This window comes from Canis aureus, chromosome 4 (genome assembly GCF_053574225.1).
Source record: "Canis aureus isolate CA01 chromosome 4, VMU_Caureus_v.1.0, whole genome shotgun sequence".
NCBI lineage: Eukaryota > Metazoa > Chordata > Mammalia > Carnivora > Canidae > Canis > Canis aureus.
Window position 1 is genome coordinate 54543576 of NC_135614.1, and position 15283 is coordinate 54558858.

At 44.1% G+C, this 15283-nt stretch overlaps 1 protein-coding gene across 1 annotated transcript in view; it reads left to right on the plus strand.

Moving 5' to 3' along the window:
• The window catches only part of ADAM19 (ADAM metallopeptidase domain 19), an 83382-nt gene that overhangs the window by 53609 nt on the left and 14490 nt on the right, over positions 1-15283 (plus strand). Inside the window, exons 9-14 of the mRNA XM_077895705.1 lie at positions 3645-3811; positions 5720-5804; positions 6503-6642; positions 8336-8513; positions 11616-11705; positions 14337-14532. Of these exons, the coding sequence (XP_077751831.1) occupies positions 3645-3811; positions 5720-5804; positions 6503-6642; positions 8336-8513; positions 11616-11705; positions 14337-14532 (856 nt within the window). The remainder of the gene's footprint in view (positions 1-3644; positions 3812-5719; positions 5805-6502; positions 6643-8335; positions 8514-11615; positions 11706-14336; positions 14533-15283) is intronic.

The window sequence follows — 15283 nt, forward strand, 5'->3', positions numbered from 1 at the left end:
ATAGCTAACTTTCCCAGATCAGGACCTTTTAATCATGCCATTAGGAAATACCCAAATTGTTGAATTTTACTAGAACAGGCTGGTCTAGGACTTGGAAATACTTTGCTTATATGAAAAAGGGTATTTTTTATACTACAAAATGCAGTAGAATAGATAACCTTAAATTACAGTACTCTCTTGATAGGCCAGTAGTAAATGGTTTTTAAAAGTTAGATTTTAATGTTTGGGGTCACGGGTCTCTTTGAGAATCTGAAAACAGGGATGCCTGGGTGGCTCAGCGGTTGGGCGTCTGCCTTCAGCTCAGGGCGTGATCCCGGGATCGGGGATTGAGTCCCACATCGGGCTTCTTGTGGGACGCCTGCTTCTCCTGTGCCTGTGTCTCTGCCTCTCTCTCTGTGCCTCTCATGAATAAATAAATAAAATCTTAAAGAGAGAGAGAGAGAGAGAATCTGAAAACATTGTACAATTTCAGGGCACTCAGAGCACTTTTGATGCTTAACTCCAGGCCTATTAGGTATTCATGGTTCCCAGATCTAAAGGGGAAATTATTTTTTTCAAAACAGAAGATAAAGAAGAGAATTTAAATTTTTTTTTGCTGGATTTACCAGCAAACTTGGTAGTGTTCCGAAGTCATCAGATGGGAGAGTTAATGGTCTGTGTTTTTGTTTTGCCTTAGATGGCTCTGGAAACACTGGTCAGTGTTCAGTGGCAGGTGAAAGTCAAACATCAGCATTTCCTGGAAGGAAGGCCTCCAGGGACACAGCTCAGTTGTCTTTCTAGCTCTTAGTTCATTCAACAATAACATTTAAATGATCCTACATCCCAAACACTCAACATCTGGGAAAACAGAAAAAGCTTGTTTCCTGGGGGTATGTATACAGGAGGCAGACCCCGTTCTCACCATGTGACATCTATTGTTCTGGAGACCCAGCAGGTGGCAGACTTGGCTGGGCCTCCCCATTGTGAACTCTCCAGCTGGTCTGGGTGGTAGAACCAAGAGTGCCTATGAAAAATGGAAGCGAGAAGATACCATGGCCTGGCCCGTATTTGAAGCCCCTAGCCTTGCCTGGCTGGTCCCTTCTGGAGAGTAGTCTGAGTTTTCTCCTGAGCAGCTGATTTTAGTCACCCTGGCTAGGGTGAAAGAAGGCAAACCCAACTTCTCTGAGGCTTGCTGATCCAGCAGCTTGTAAAACTGGAAGGAGTGGCACTAATTTGCTGAACCATGAACCCAATCCAAAGTGTTTTTCCTTAACTGTGAAAAAGCCAAGTTTTACGTCCTTAAAAGCTCCCTCAGGCAGCAAGTTCAAACCCTTTATTCTCTGTAATGATTGACCTGGCACAAAACGGGAAAATGACTTTCCTTTGAAATCAACTGCTACTTCACTGAATCTGGAGCCCATCTTACACCACAACTTCTGGGGGGCAAGATGAGTCTCTGGATGTGTAATAGGCCAGCACTGAAGCAATGAGGGTCTTGAGTGGCTCTGGGGTCTGATCTGATAATCTGGGCCTTAATCCTGGCTCCACCATCCTCCTGCTAAGACTTTGGGCAAGTTACTGAACTTTTCTAAGCTTCCGTGCTTGGGACATAGAATGTGCTTGATAAACATTGATGTTACGATTGTTGTTTTTAGCAGCTGCAGTACCTGCCAGTTTTGGATTTAAGATGGTATCTTCTGCTCATGTGACCTAGATTTGCGTGCAATTTTTTTTTTTTTTTTCAGAGTAACTGCCTCAGTAATCTCTAGGGTAGGCCAGTCAAAGAATCCTTTGAACCTATGCCTTCCGTGGTACTTAGCTTTTTCTTTCTTTTAAAGGTTGTATTTATTTATTTATTTATTTATTTATTTATTTATTTATTTATTTATTTATGAGAGACAAAGAGAGAGAGGCAGAGGCACAGGCAGAGGGAGAAGAAATTTTTTTTTTATCGTATTTGATAGCAGCTTTTTTTTATTGGTTACAAAACCTAAGCCCATATACAAAATTAGGAACACATTTAGATGCCTCTTTTGAAAGAATGTTTTAGTCTTTTTTAACTGAGTTTAAAAAAAATAAAAACAATGCAATTTTTCAACACTGTTCTGAAAACTTAAAAGTGCAGCAATATACTTAGTTTCCTTTGTCTACGAAATGGCGCAATTCCAATTCCAAACTGATAAGGTCACAACAAATTGAATCAAGCAAATGCACACATATGTCTGCACTACTTGATGCTAATGTTCACTTATGTTGTTAGTTCGCACTTAAAACACAAGAGGAAATAGGAATCGGCACAGTAGAGGCCCAATTTAATCTCAATGTGTGCAAAATTTAAAAGGTAACTGTAAGGAGTATGGAGGGTCCAGAAGAAACTAACCTAGAAGGGGTACAATTCACAATATCAAGAAGATTTGGACTTTAAGGGTTTCACCGAAGTTTGTGACCTTAATTAGCTTTGACTTTGTTATTCCTACTTTTAGTGAACACCACACAGTTTCAAAAATTTCGACTACAGTGTCTGAACAGGATGCAGTTACCATATGAAGCTTTAACTCAAAATTTGGATAAAGAAAAAAAGGCACAATGAACTTCAACTCAATTTTATGTGCACAAGAGTTGAAAAATCTGAGCCACCTTAAAGAGAAATTGATTCTAAAATTTACAAAACCTATAAATAATCAGAGGCCAAACCACTATATTAAAACAGATTCTCTAGCAAGTAAAAATCTTGCAGTTTAAACATACGCTTGTATCCATTTCAGATACAAGACAAAACTCACTCTTTAAAGTGGCTCCACCTTGGCAGATACGTATATTTGTAATGGGACTCATCCCAGGATCCTGAGAACACACCCTGAGCTGAAGACAGATGCTCAACCACTGAGCCACCCAGGTGCCCCCAGTAGTACTTTGCTTTAAAGAAAACGCTCTTCCTGTTTATATGTGCACGAGGTGAAACATACCACATCACAAACACCAGGTGTAGCTCTACTCTGAAGGAACCTGGGAGTCAGGTCTCATTTATAGAATTTCAGGATCTCTGGTTTGGACAGAACTCTAAACGGTATCTGGGACCTTCGCAGTCTCATGCTGGCCACCTGTTTGTGGCCTTTGTGACAAAGCCCAAACAGCTCCAGTGACAGGAAAGGAAACTTTCAAGAATAAGTGTATCTAGCTACTTGTATATTATGTATACCCATTTACTCCAAAATGAGTGGGAGACCTCACACAAAAATGCATCTCTGTACAATTTGGTATCTCCATACAGCGAAATACCATTTAGCAATACAAATAATGACAGACATAGACCATGAGATGGATGAATCTCAAAAATATGCTAAGTGAAGGAAGCCAGAAACAAAGACTACATATTCTGTAATTCTGGTAATTCTGGTTATAGGAACCGCCTAAACCTCCATCTCAGGCTTCTTTCCTCTAAGCTTAATGACCCATCTCTGGCACCAGAACGTTGTGTATCTTTCTCAGCATCTCATTGATTCCTTCTGAAAAACGTGAACAGCAGCCCCTGTTGCCTCCATGCCCTTCGAGGAATGTACAGGAGAGAAATCCGGCCCCTGTTCCAAGTGCTGAGGCTAGGGAGGGGCATATAAATCTCCTGGTGTTGACAGATGATGCTGTGGCATTCGTGTGTGCTTTTTCAGTTTTACCGATCCTTGAACATCCGGATTGCCCTCGTGGGCTTGGAAGTATGGACTCACGGGAATATGTGTGAAGTTTCCGAGAACCCCTACTCTACTCTATGGTCATTTCTCAGTTGGAGGCGCAAGCTGCTCACCCAGAAGAACCATGACAACGCACAGTTAATCACGTAAGTGGCCTCTTTCCATGTGCATTTCCTCGGGCCTGGCTGCACAGCCCCTGCCTGCAGTGCGGGTGCTGTGTTGTCCGCCGCCCTCCCCCAGTGCTGAGAGTGGGTGGTACTAGCCATCCTGCCTCTCTGGTCTAAATAATCACTTACTTCTCAGATGTGTGCTCTGCCCCCAGTACACCCAGGAAAATATCAAAACCCTAAGAGTCTTAACAACCCCAAGAGGTGTTTATGATCTAGGTGAGAAAATTAGACTTAGGCCATGTTCAGGTGAACCTCTGAAACAGTTGGGTGTATATCAGGAAGTGGCTGACTGTTGGGGGCTGCCATCAAACAGACTTTCTAGGGGGCTCATTTGGGTCTTCCTGGTGCTTTATTTTAGTAGGCATGGTAATTTCCCAAAGCAGTAGCAGAAGAGAGGCTTCCTTAGGTTGCCCTTCACGTTGTTCCTGGGGGCTCAGGGCTGAGACCCTGAACCAGTTCCAGTGGCAGATAGTGTAGGAACCGTGCGTTTGGTGGGAGGGAGACATTGGGGGGTGGAGGGTGTTGTGCTGGAATTTCTTCAGTCCTGGAGAGAAATGAACAGATAGTGTTGGGAATCATGGTGGCACATGAGACCCCCCAGGGGAGGGGTGTACATTTGATGTTTTTAGTGTTGACTTCCAATGGTATTCTGAGACAGTTGTAGCAAAAGGCACAGACATAGCAAGGCTATTTTCCTTTTGCTCCCTAAAAATATCTCTCTGAATCAATAATCATTTGTTCACTCTTAAAAAGAAATGGGGAAATAAATGTACCCAAACTCTGGCTGTGGTTATTTCACAATGGAACCTTCACCTAGGAAGTTTTTGGGTTTTGCTTGAATTTGCAAAGCTTGGTTGGTGTCCTGCTTTGGGCAAGACCTTGAATCCAGGTGTCCAGTAGGACTTCCTCAGGGCCATGTCTAAGTTTATAAGATAACCTGTGGGGCTTCATAGAGATTTGCATATGTTTTATGTGTTCTTTTGCAGATTTTTTTCTCTAAAGAACAATCTGCCTTCAATTCAGCAAACATTTATTGAGTGCCCTCTGTGTGTCAGATTCTATGCTAAGTTCTGGTGACACCCAAATAAATAAGGTCATCTTGGCTCTCAAACATCTCATGGTCTAGATGAGAAGATAAACATGGAGATACGAAAGCACCACATAATGAATTTCCATGTGGAGCCTTTAAGTAAATTCCATGTTTGTGGCATGCCTGAGAATACTGGTGTTTTATTCATTCCCTCTCCCCTGTCCTGGATGGATACAGCTGAGAGAGGGATGCATTGTACTGGAGGAATGTAGCTGGCTGTTGGCAGATTTGCCTCACAATTGCAAAACAGAGGCAGAAACAGCTCATCTTTGCACCCAGCTGCACTTTGTGAGGCTCTTGATGGGACACATCTGTTTCCTTGGCCCCAGGGTGATGAGGAAATGAAGCATCAGCCCCCACAGCTGCTGCCCAATCCCCCCACCGCATACCCATACACATACCATAGAGCCAGGGATATGGCAATGGGACCCTGGCAGCTGACAGAAGTGCTCATGAGTCATATTAGCATCAGGACCTGTGCCACTCTTTCCTCAGCTCCTCCCCTTGACCTTTTCCTCTGCAGCAGGAATGGGATGCAGCTTTGTGAGCCCTGCCCATTTCCTTCCAGGGAACGGGGCTCTGGGCATATTGTGGGAAAAAGTGACCTTTTGCTCCCTCCATTTCTCTGAAGCAGTGAGAGAGTAGGTGAGAGGTGTGGTGACCTGGAAGTTGTCCAACTGGCCTAGAATACCGGGGTTTCTCTCCTTGGGAATGATCTGGCAATGTCAGCAGGGCCAAGGAACGCCATGAGGGCTGTCCACTCCTGAGTGACCTTCTCTTGTTCCTTCCTGCAGGGGCATGTCTTTCCATGGCACCACCATCGGGCTGGCCCCCCTCATGGCCATGTGCTCCGTGTACCAGTCTGGAGGAGTCAACATGGTGAGTCTCAGCCAATATGTTGATGCTGCAGAAGGCAGAAAACTGCCTCATGGGACAGGAGGAAAAAATGTGGAAAAAAATGTTTATATTTATTATTGTGGGGGAGAAAAAAAAGCTTGACATCAAGTAGGGCAGTTGTTTAAAATGAAGTCATTAAGTTCTAAGAGATGGAGGTACCCAGGGGTGAATTTTCATTTCTTTATAGTTCATCCCCAATTTTCAAGCTCAGGAGAACCCTGGAAGTGATTATATTACATCTAGTGATGTCAGCTAGGTCTCTTGTGTTCCAAACCAGGGGCTGGAGAACATACAGTAGATAATAGAGATAAAAATTATTTTTTAATCCTCAGTTTTGTGTTTTTATGCATGTTATTATGAAACAATTGCTTGTCTCAAAGTCATGGTTAGGAAATTACTGCCTTCTTTTGAAATTCTCTCTGGCTTGGTGGGACTGTTTTGACTATCCATTTCTAACCTGTGAAGTAGATGGAGGCCTGCTCTCCATCTGTTTGTCCACCCCTTTATCTACCCTATATTCATCCACAGATGTAGCATGACAGTTAAAGCACAGGCTTTCATCACCGAGCCTGATGTGCTGTTCATGGAATCAGTGGACAGCTGTGAGGCCTGGCTAAGAAAAGACAGAAACAGGGAGTATGGAGAGCTGCCCTCTTGACTCTAACTCTCTCCTTGGGCAGGACCACTCTGAGAATGCCATTGGTGTGGCTGCCACCATGGCCCATGAGATGGGCCACAACTTCGGCATGAGCCACGATTCTGCAGAATGCTGCTCAGCCAGCGCAGCTGATGGCGGGTGCATCATGGCAGCTGCCACTGGGTGAGTCAAGCGCCATGACAAGGAGAGCAGAACATTTGAGGACAGTATAACCCAAGTGTTCCTCCCAGTTGGCCCTAGGAGCCTCTGTTATACCTCTTGCAGGGGCCATGGAGGGAAATGCAGTTGACAACAAAGAAATTGAAAGAGAACTAAGAAAGCAAATGTGTGTGCAAGGAACATTAGGTTTGTAGCAGGTACTTTGGTGCTGGTGGAACCCTAGATATACTTGATTTCTGTCATAGAGTTCTCAGCTATAAAATTGGCCTGACCGCATGTTTCTTTTTCATTTCTTGAATTTTTGAAGAGGACCTATGTTGAATAGCCCCAACCCTTCAATCTCTCCGTCCCAAGGAAATTTGGTCAGTGCTGATTCAAGATTCTGATGTAGCCTACCCAACAAGGAAAAGGGAGGGGAGCATCCATGCCTGCATAGTGACCCCTCCAGGAATTTACAGGTTGCATTTACCATGAGGATAAGAACAAGCCAGCTACATCTCCCTGTATTTGTGAGGATTTTTTTTTAACCAGAGCCTTTGAAAGAGAAACAGCCACAACTCTTAATATTTAGTATCTGGACTCATACAGCAGAGAACATTGGGTTCTCCCAAGACCTGAGTTGCTCTTTTGAAGGCATCATGGTGGGAGTTTGTGTTCCCTTTACCCCAGACCATTAGAGCCTACTTATGGTTCTTAGGGAATGGTATTTCAGTGTCTTTAAGAGGAAATGCACTTTTCTTGGAGTTCCATCATCCGGTGTTTTCCATTGCTTCTTGGCTGTGACATACAAAGGATGATGTTGACGTGCAGGATGCAGCTCCATGGGTCATGTTCAAATCCCTAAGAGCTTACCATGAAGTCCATCCCCTTCTCTCTCAATCTAAAAAGCATATTTATAGTCCTGTGGTTGAGAGTTATATTAATTACTACACAATTTTGTTTTTAAACTAGAGGCAAATATAAACTACTAAAGTAGTTTAAAAATTGTTGGCCACAAATTCCTGGTGACAGAGCTGACAACTGAAGGGAAACCTCCAGTGTATAACTTTTAGTTGGTTTAGAACAGGATAACTCTTCCTTTATAGACCCAAATTGTGGTACTGACCTGCTGCTAGAGAATATATGACTTCTGATTCTTTTTTTCCCAATAGCAGGACCCAGGACCTTTCATAATCTGGTGATGAAACTATGCATTTGTGAATTGCTGGTTGAGTTTGGAGTGCTGCCTGCATCCTTAGAATAGAGGTCATAAGATCACTGGCCCAATGAAAAAAATTAAACCCATGATCTTGGCTTTTTTTGGCTTGGTCTTCAGTTCCAAGAAAATCTCCATCTGATAAAAGCTTCAGGAAAAGTTTGGGTTGGCTAGTATTTTATTCAGCTCTAAGACTCAGGAAACCTATTGTAACATATTCATAACCCTTTATTTATTGCAACCTCTTCCTACAAAGGGAAGAAACTGCTGCTTCTGATTCTCAGACACCTCCTTGCACAGTGAGGGGAAAAAAGAACATTATGGGGTGGTTAGAATTGTAAGAGAATGTATCAGCGATGTTCTAAGAGGACAGAATGTGTGTGCGTGAGACGGTGGGGGTCTGAGTCTAGGTGGAATCAGCATCATAGGCAGCAGGATTAAGACTATTCTGGCTGCTTGCTGCTCAGATTCCCAATCAACTCCAGCCTTATTCTCTGCCAGGCATCCCTTTCCAAGAGTGTTCAATGGATGCAACAGGAAGGAGCTGGACAGGTATCTGCAGTCAGGCGGTGGGATGTGTCTCTCCAACATGCCAGACACCAGGACGCTGTATGGAGGCCGGAGGTGTGGAAACGGTTACCTGGAAGATGGGGAAGAATGTGACTGTGGGGAGGAAGAGGTAAGGTGGCATGGTAGTGCTAGCAGGAAGGGAAGATTGTGCACTGGTTTCAAATCTTAAAGTCAAAGAGAATGCAACCGAACACTTCTGAGTCTTAGGCATTTCCCACATTCACTTGGCTATTAAAGACCCCGTCACCAAACAGATGTGGACCATTTTTGCAGACCCTCTCAGTTTTAGGTTGGCACTGTTGGTGTCCAGGTCAGGGTGGGATTCTCCTTGTGAGTGTCTGGTCTAACCAAAGCCTATAATCTCCTCCCCAGGGCAGTTACAGATGGCCTTCCTTGTCCTCCAGCTCCACTGATTTTTTTTTCAATGCCACACAGCTGGATATATGAACTTGAACCTGGGCCCTAAGGATGCTTAAAATAATAAGCTTATGCTACTTGGCCTAGAGAAGAGATGATTGAAAGAGGATGTAGGAAATACTGTTAGGTCTGGAAAGGGCTGCTGCAGGAAGAAGGAACAGAACTGTTTGTGTGCAAGCTGTTTCCTCCTTCTCTTCAGAATGAGTGGTGGGCATGCAGCATGGTGCTGTCATTTTTGACAGATGTGTGTTATTTTTTGCAAAAAAGCGGAACTGGATAGTTTCATGTCTATTTTCTGGAGGATAAGATATGCACGTTAACATATGCAAAACAGTAAATTGTGGAAGGGGAGGCTGAGGGTGTGTGTAAGACTATTTGATTTTATAACCTTCCCTATGGTTTGATTTTTGTTTTTTAGTTTTGCATGGTTTTAGAGAGAGAGAGAGAGAGAGAGAGAGAGCAGAGGTGGAGCTTGGTGAGAGGGAGAGAGAGTATCTTAAGCAGACTCCACACTCAGTGCACAGCCTGACTCGGGGCTCAATCTCACGACACTGAGATCATGACCTGAACCAAAGTCAAAGTCAGATGCTCAACTGACTGAGCAACCAAGCACCCCTGATTTTTGTCTTTAATGTCAGCACATAACTTTCATAATAAAATAAAAACTAGTTAGAGGCTCTGCCATCCCCACCACCATGAGTTCAGAGAGATCAGTCCAGACCCATCAGAAAGGAGGGAGTTGTCCGTCTTACCATGGAGAGTCTAGTGGAGTTGAGGAGCAATCCACAAGTGGGCTCAGCCAGTTGGCTTATGTTCAGCACATATTTACTGAGTGTGGGGCACTATGTTGGGTGCTAGGGATAGGATGGATAGCAAAAATAGACATGGTTCCTGTCCTTGTGGAGCATATCATCTACTGGGGGAAACACATTGACCAAATAATTACAAAAGTATATGAGTATGATCTGTGGTAAAGGTTTAGGAAGGCCAGTGATATTGTGCTGTGAGCATTTGCAGTATGAGAAGAGCTGCTCTACTCAGGTGGGAGTGTGACTTCTGATCCCATATCCAAAGGCTAAGTTAGGAGTTACTGAGGAGCACAAGAAGAGAAAGCACATTTCAGCGAGAGGAGGAACTATGCCCTGAAGTGGGAAGGAACACGGTCTGCCTGGAGCCTGGGATAGTGGGAGACTAATGGACGGAAAGTATCCTTTTCCTTCTCTTACGGGAAACAAGTGGATGGGCATCATAGTCAGGCATGTAATGTGTCCCTCCAACACGCTAGACCCGGACAGTTAGGGTTATGATATGGTTCATTATCATGGGACAGTCCCCAAGCAGACATGGCTTGAATTCAGGTGCAGCACTTGCTGGGTGTGTACCTTGACCAGCATAGGACTTATTTGAGCTCCATTTCCCCATCTGTGAAATGGGAATAATCCTGCCTCACAAGGCTGTGATGGACCTATGCATGGAGCCTGCCTGGCGCATTGTCAAGAAATGGTTTGGGATAGATAGGCCTATGAATATAGTAGGGGTGTGATAAGGACACTTGGGGTCATTGGGGTGTCTCATCATCTTTTAGAGATTTTGTTTATTTGAGAGAAAATGAGCAAGAAAGGGAGAGAAAGAAAGCAAGAACACGAGTGGGGGGAACAACAAAGGGACAGAAGCAGACTCCTCACCGAGCAGGGAGTTTGATGCAGGGCTTGGTCCCAGGACCCTGGGATCATGACCTGAGCCGAAGGCAGAAGTTTAACTGACTGGGCCATCCAGGTGCCCCTCATCATCTTTTAAATTTCATGCTGTACATCAGCAAATCAGGACCCATAAGGCAAGAAGGAAGAGAGGAGAGCATGGAACCCCTAAAGACCTTCTGTTTCAGAAAGGTCCAAGCCAGTGAAGAGTGAGGAAGAGCAACCGATGGGGAGAGCAGTCTAAGGAACTGTGTTCAGTTGGGAGGCTCACCCAGCTGTCTTGGGTGGCTCAGTCAGTTGAGCATCTACCTTCAGCTAGTTAGTATGATCTGTGGTAAAGGTTTAGGAAGGCCATGGCTCAGGCCATGATCTCAGGGCCCTGGGATCGAGTCCTGCATCGGACTCCCTGCTGGACGGGGAGCCTGCTTCTCCCTTTCCCTCTGCCTGCTGCTCTGCCTGCTTGTGTGCTCTCCTTCTCTGTCAAATAAATAAATAAAATCTTTAAAACAAAAAACTGTGTTCAGACCTTATTGCAGCATAGCTTTTGCTTTTGATGGCCTTTTCTTATGGGATAAGAGGCCTGGGGCTGTGAGGGCAAGAAGGGCAGCAGTAGAAGACAGGGTCTCTGGACATTCTATTGGGAATGAGAAAAATAAATCCCAGAATTCCTATATAGTATAATATTATGCTAAAAATCGTGTTTTGGAAGAACACAGGACTGCAGGGGCAAATGTACATATTATATTACATTAAAAAGCAGTATGGATACTATCATTTTGTAAACTAAATATGTATCTATATGTGAAGAGGACAATGCCTGGTAAATATTCACAATCAAAATGTAGTTGTGTCTGTGTTGTGATGTTGCTGGCGATTGTGCATTTATGTATTTTTGGTGATAAATATATATTACCTTCATTATAAACCTATAAAATGAAATTTTTGGTAAAAATTTTCTAGGGAGCCTGGGCCCCAAGGGCATGGGGGGCAGGGCTGGGGAAATGTGGGATGTGGATGAAGGGCTTCACTCCACCCCAACTCCTGTCTCCCTGCTCTGCTGCCCCAGAGGCTCATGGACATTCCCTCTGCTTCTGCAGGAATGTAATAACCCGTGCTGCAATGCCTCCAACTGCACCCTGAGAGAAGGGGCGGAATGTGCCCATGGCGCCTGCTGTCACCAGTGTAAGGTAAGAGGCCCTTTGCCCACCCCGCCCCGCAGAGCTCCAGCGTTCTGACCTGACAGCCCAGTGTTCTGCTGGGGGCTGATGGTCAGGATTCAGCCTCCATCCCAGGGAAGGGATGGCATCAAAGTTTCAGAAACATGGATCTGGGCTGGCCCCTGGGATGAAGTTTACTATTTTCTATACCATGCCTCCTGGCTTCAAATCATCCCAGAGGGCTGTGCATACTGGAAGATGGAAGACTTAAAAAAAAAAAAAAAAAGGGTATCCAGAGAGAGTAGGCTTGATTTTATTTGGAGATCATAATAATCATCATAAAAATTTTGGTTAATATTAATGGACTTAGTAGATGGCAGGCACTATGCAGGGAATTTTATATATATTGTCTCATTCAAGCCTCACAAAAGTCCCATGAAATGTATATTAATATCCTCAATTTAAGATGAGTAAACTGCAGTTCAGAGGGGATAAGTGGCTTATCCCAGGTCACACAGCAAGAGGGGGCTGAACCACATTTTTCTACCCCTGGAGCCTACACTCCTGATGTGGAAAATACTGCTACTAATCTTACTATATCTTTATAGTCTCTTATCTATAATTCTGAAATTCAGAAAATTCTAAGAACTGGGAAAAAAGTTTCTTAACTCTTCTGGTAGCAAATTTTACCTGAATTGACATAATTATGGTCTTTAAAACACACACACACACTTAAAGTGAATATTTCTATTTTGTTGTAGAAAAATTAATGTGTTTGTTAATAAAGTATAATCCCAGGTGTTGCTGGGGGGGTCATATAATAAATATACCTATATAACATGTGAATGTATATACACACCTGTGTGTATGTATACATGTGTGACGTCTGCTTTCTGAAACCTGAAAAGTTGGAGCCCATTGGCCCCAAAGTTTTGGATGAGAATTGTGGACCTGTGCTTCCACCTAGCACTTGCTGAGTGAGTGCTCTTTACGAGCTAGGTAACTGTTGAAGTGCTCTATTTGAATACAGTCCTTGTAACAATCCCTTGAGAAAGTTATTATCCCATTTATTCCGTGCCATCCCAGAGAGATTCAATAGCTGCCCCAGGCTCCACTGCTGGTTAAGAAGCTAGGATCTGAACCCAAGCACACTGGCTCCAGGTGTGTCCTCTCTACCTCTATCCTCCTTCGTGATAGAGATGTGTCCTGAGTCTTCCTCCTCCACACAGGGCCACCGGCAACAAGAGGCTCTATCTATCATCTATCTATCATCTATCTATCTATCTATCTAAAAATTTTTTTATTTATTCATGAGAGATGCAGAGAGAGAGACAGATACATAGGCAGAGGGAGAAGCAGGCTCCCTGTAGGGAGCCTGATGCAGGACTCAATCCCAGGACCCTGGGAACATGACCTGAGCCAAAGGCAGATGCTCAACCACTGAGCCACCCAAGCGCCCCTACTCCATGCTTTTAGCAAGCTGCTCAGCATGGCCTGTTCTCTGCCTTCTCTCCTAGGAAAGCCCTGCGGGTGGTGTGGGGTCACCTGGGAGGAGGGAAGAGGAGGGCACTGTTCTCAGATGTAGCTTTTCTTATGGGGAAACTCACCATTTGATTTGACTCTAGGGTTGACTTGGCATCTCCTCATGGAGTTGTGTTGGTTGGTTGGAGGAGGGAGTCCTTTGAGGCTTGGACCATGGCCTGAGAATAAGCATGGACAATGTCCACTCAGTTCAAGTCTCAGAAAGGATTTTCTGGAGAGAAGTGTGTGCAGAAACATGAAGCTTGGAGTCTGAGACCTTCATTTCAAGCCCTGGTAGTGCAATTTGGGGCAGCATAGTAACCATCTTAGTGTAGGTTCCTTATTTGTAAAATGGGGTGGTCAGTAACACTGACCACTCAGTGAGACTGGAAGATTCAAATGGCAAACTTAGTCTTTATCATTGCCATGGCTGTGCTATTGATCAGGTTATTTGGTTATTTTATCTCCAGAAAGAGGCAAATAACAGCTTCTGCCTCATGGATATTGTGAAGCTCACATGGGATCAATATGTGTAACTTAGTCCAGTGCTTGGCTCAGTAACGGGAGTATATTATTGCTGAAATGCTTTGTAAATTCAGAGGTGATGTGTGAATACTAGTTTACACACATTTGTGTGTATATATTAGGGGGCCTGGCTCTTCCACCACTTACTGACCACCAGACTTTTGGGACCTTGCTTAACCTCCTCTGCCTCAGGTCTCATCATCTGTAAAACAGGGATAATTATATTACCTAGGACTCTCATGAAAAGTGAATGAGGTAATATTGGTACCAGGCACTAAAGTGGGGGCTTCACAAAAGTGGCCATGATTACTAAAACACTTAGTAAACTGTAAATTGTTGCGTAAATTGTTGCATAAATATTATTCTTACTTACTTCTTCAAACTGCTGAGAAGAGGAAATGAGTTAACATTTGTGAAAAAACACCTTGAAAACCTCTAAGTCATTATTCATATTAGAAGGCTGATGATGGTTTAAGTTAATGAGGTCATGCCAAAGACGGTCTCTGGAACAATGGAAATGGGAAAACTCTCACGAGAGTGATGCTCACAAGTTCTTTGCTGGAAGAATTGAGGGCATTTGAGACATTGACTGTTTTTCCCGTCTGGTTCATTCAGCTGCTGGCCCCTGGGACCCTGTGCCGTGAGCAGGCACGGCAGTGTGACCTCCCAGAATTCTGCACGGGCAAGTCTCCCCATTGCCCCACCAACTTCTACCAGATGGACGGCACCCCCTGTGAGGGTGGCCAGGCCTACTGCTACAATGGCATGTGCCTCACCTACCAGGAACAGTGCCAGCAGCTCTGGGGTCCTGGTAAGGCACCTCCTACAGAATGGCCCTCCTCCCACCCCACTACTTCCAAGCCAGCCCTCTACTCCGTCAGGCCCCCGACGTAGCTTAGATCCTTGACTTCAACATGGCCTCTCTAGATACTCCCTGTCTCCCTCCCCTTGACTCAGAGTAGACTTTCAGAGAGAGAGAGAGACAGTGAACAGTGTCCTTCCCAAGGTCCTTGATGTTTTAAATTCCCAGAGTGGGTGAATAGAGAATAATCATCCAGCAGAAAGATGGGCAGAGCATAGGAACAGAAAATGAAATTCAGATGGCCCTAGGCTGTAAGAAAATATTTAACCTCACTCATATTAAGTGGAAGCAAGTGATAACTATTACGAGATAGGATTTCTCATATGTCAGACTGGCAAAGACCGAAAAGTTAATATAATAATACCATAACTATGATGGTAAGAGTGGTGATAATGTAGCGTGGAGAATGTGGGGAAACACAGAGTACAGCCTTTCTGGAAAGCAATTTGAAGATATCAAAATCTATATGAATTTCTCTTTGGACCCCTCTATTCCACTACTTAGGAGTGTATCCTATCCTGGTATTTGTGCACGTATGTGAAGGTAGATTTATAAAGATTTCCACTGCAGCAGTGTTAGTGATAGCAATAGCAACCCATATATCCTTCAGTAGGATGGATTAAATTAATCCTGGTACACCCATATAGTGGAATACTCCACAGCTGAATAAAAGAAGGAGGCAACTCTGTGTGTACTGAAT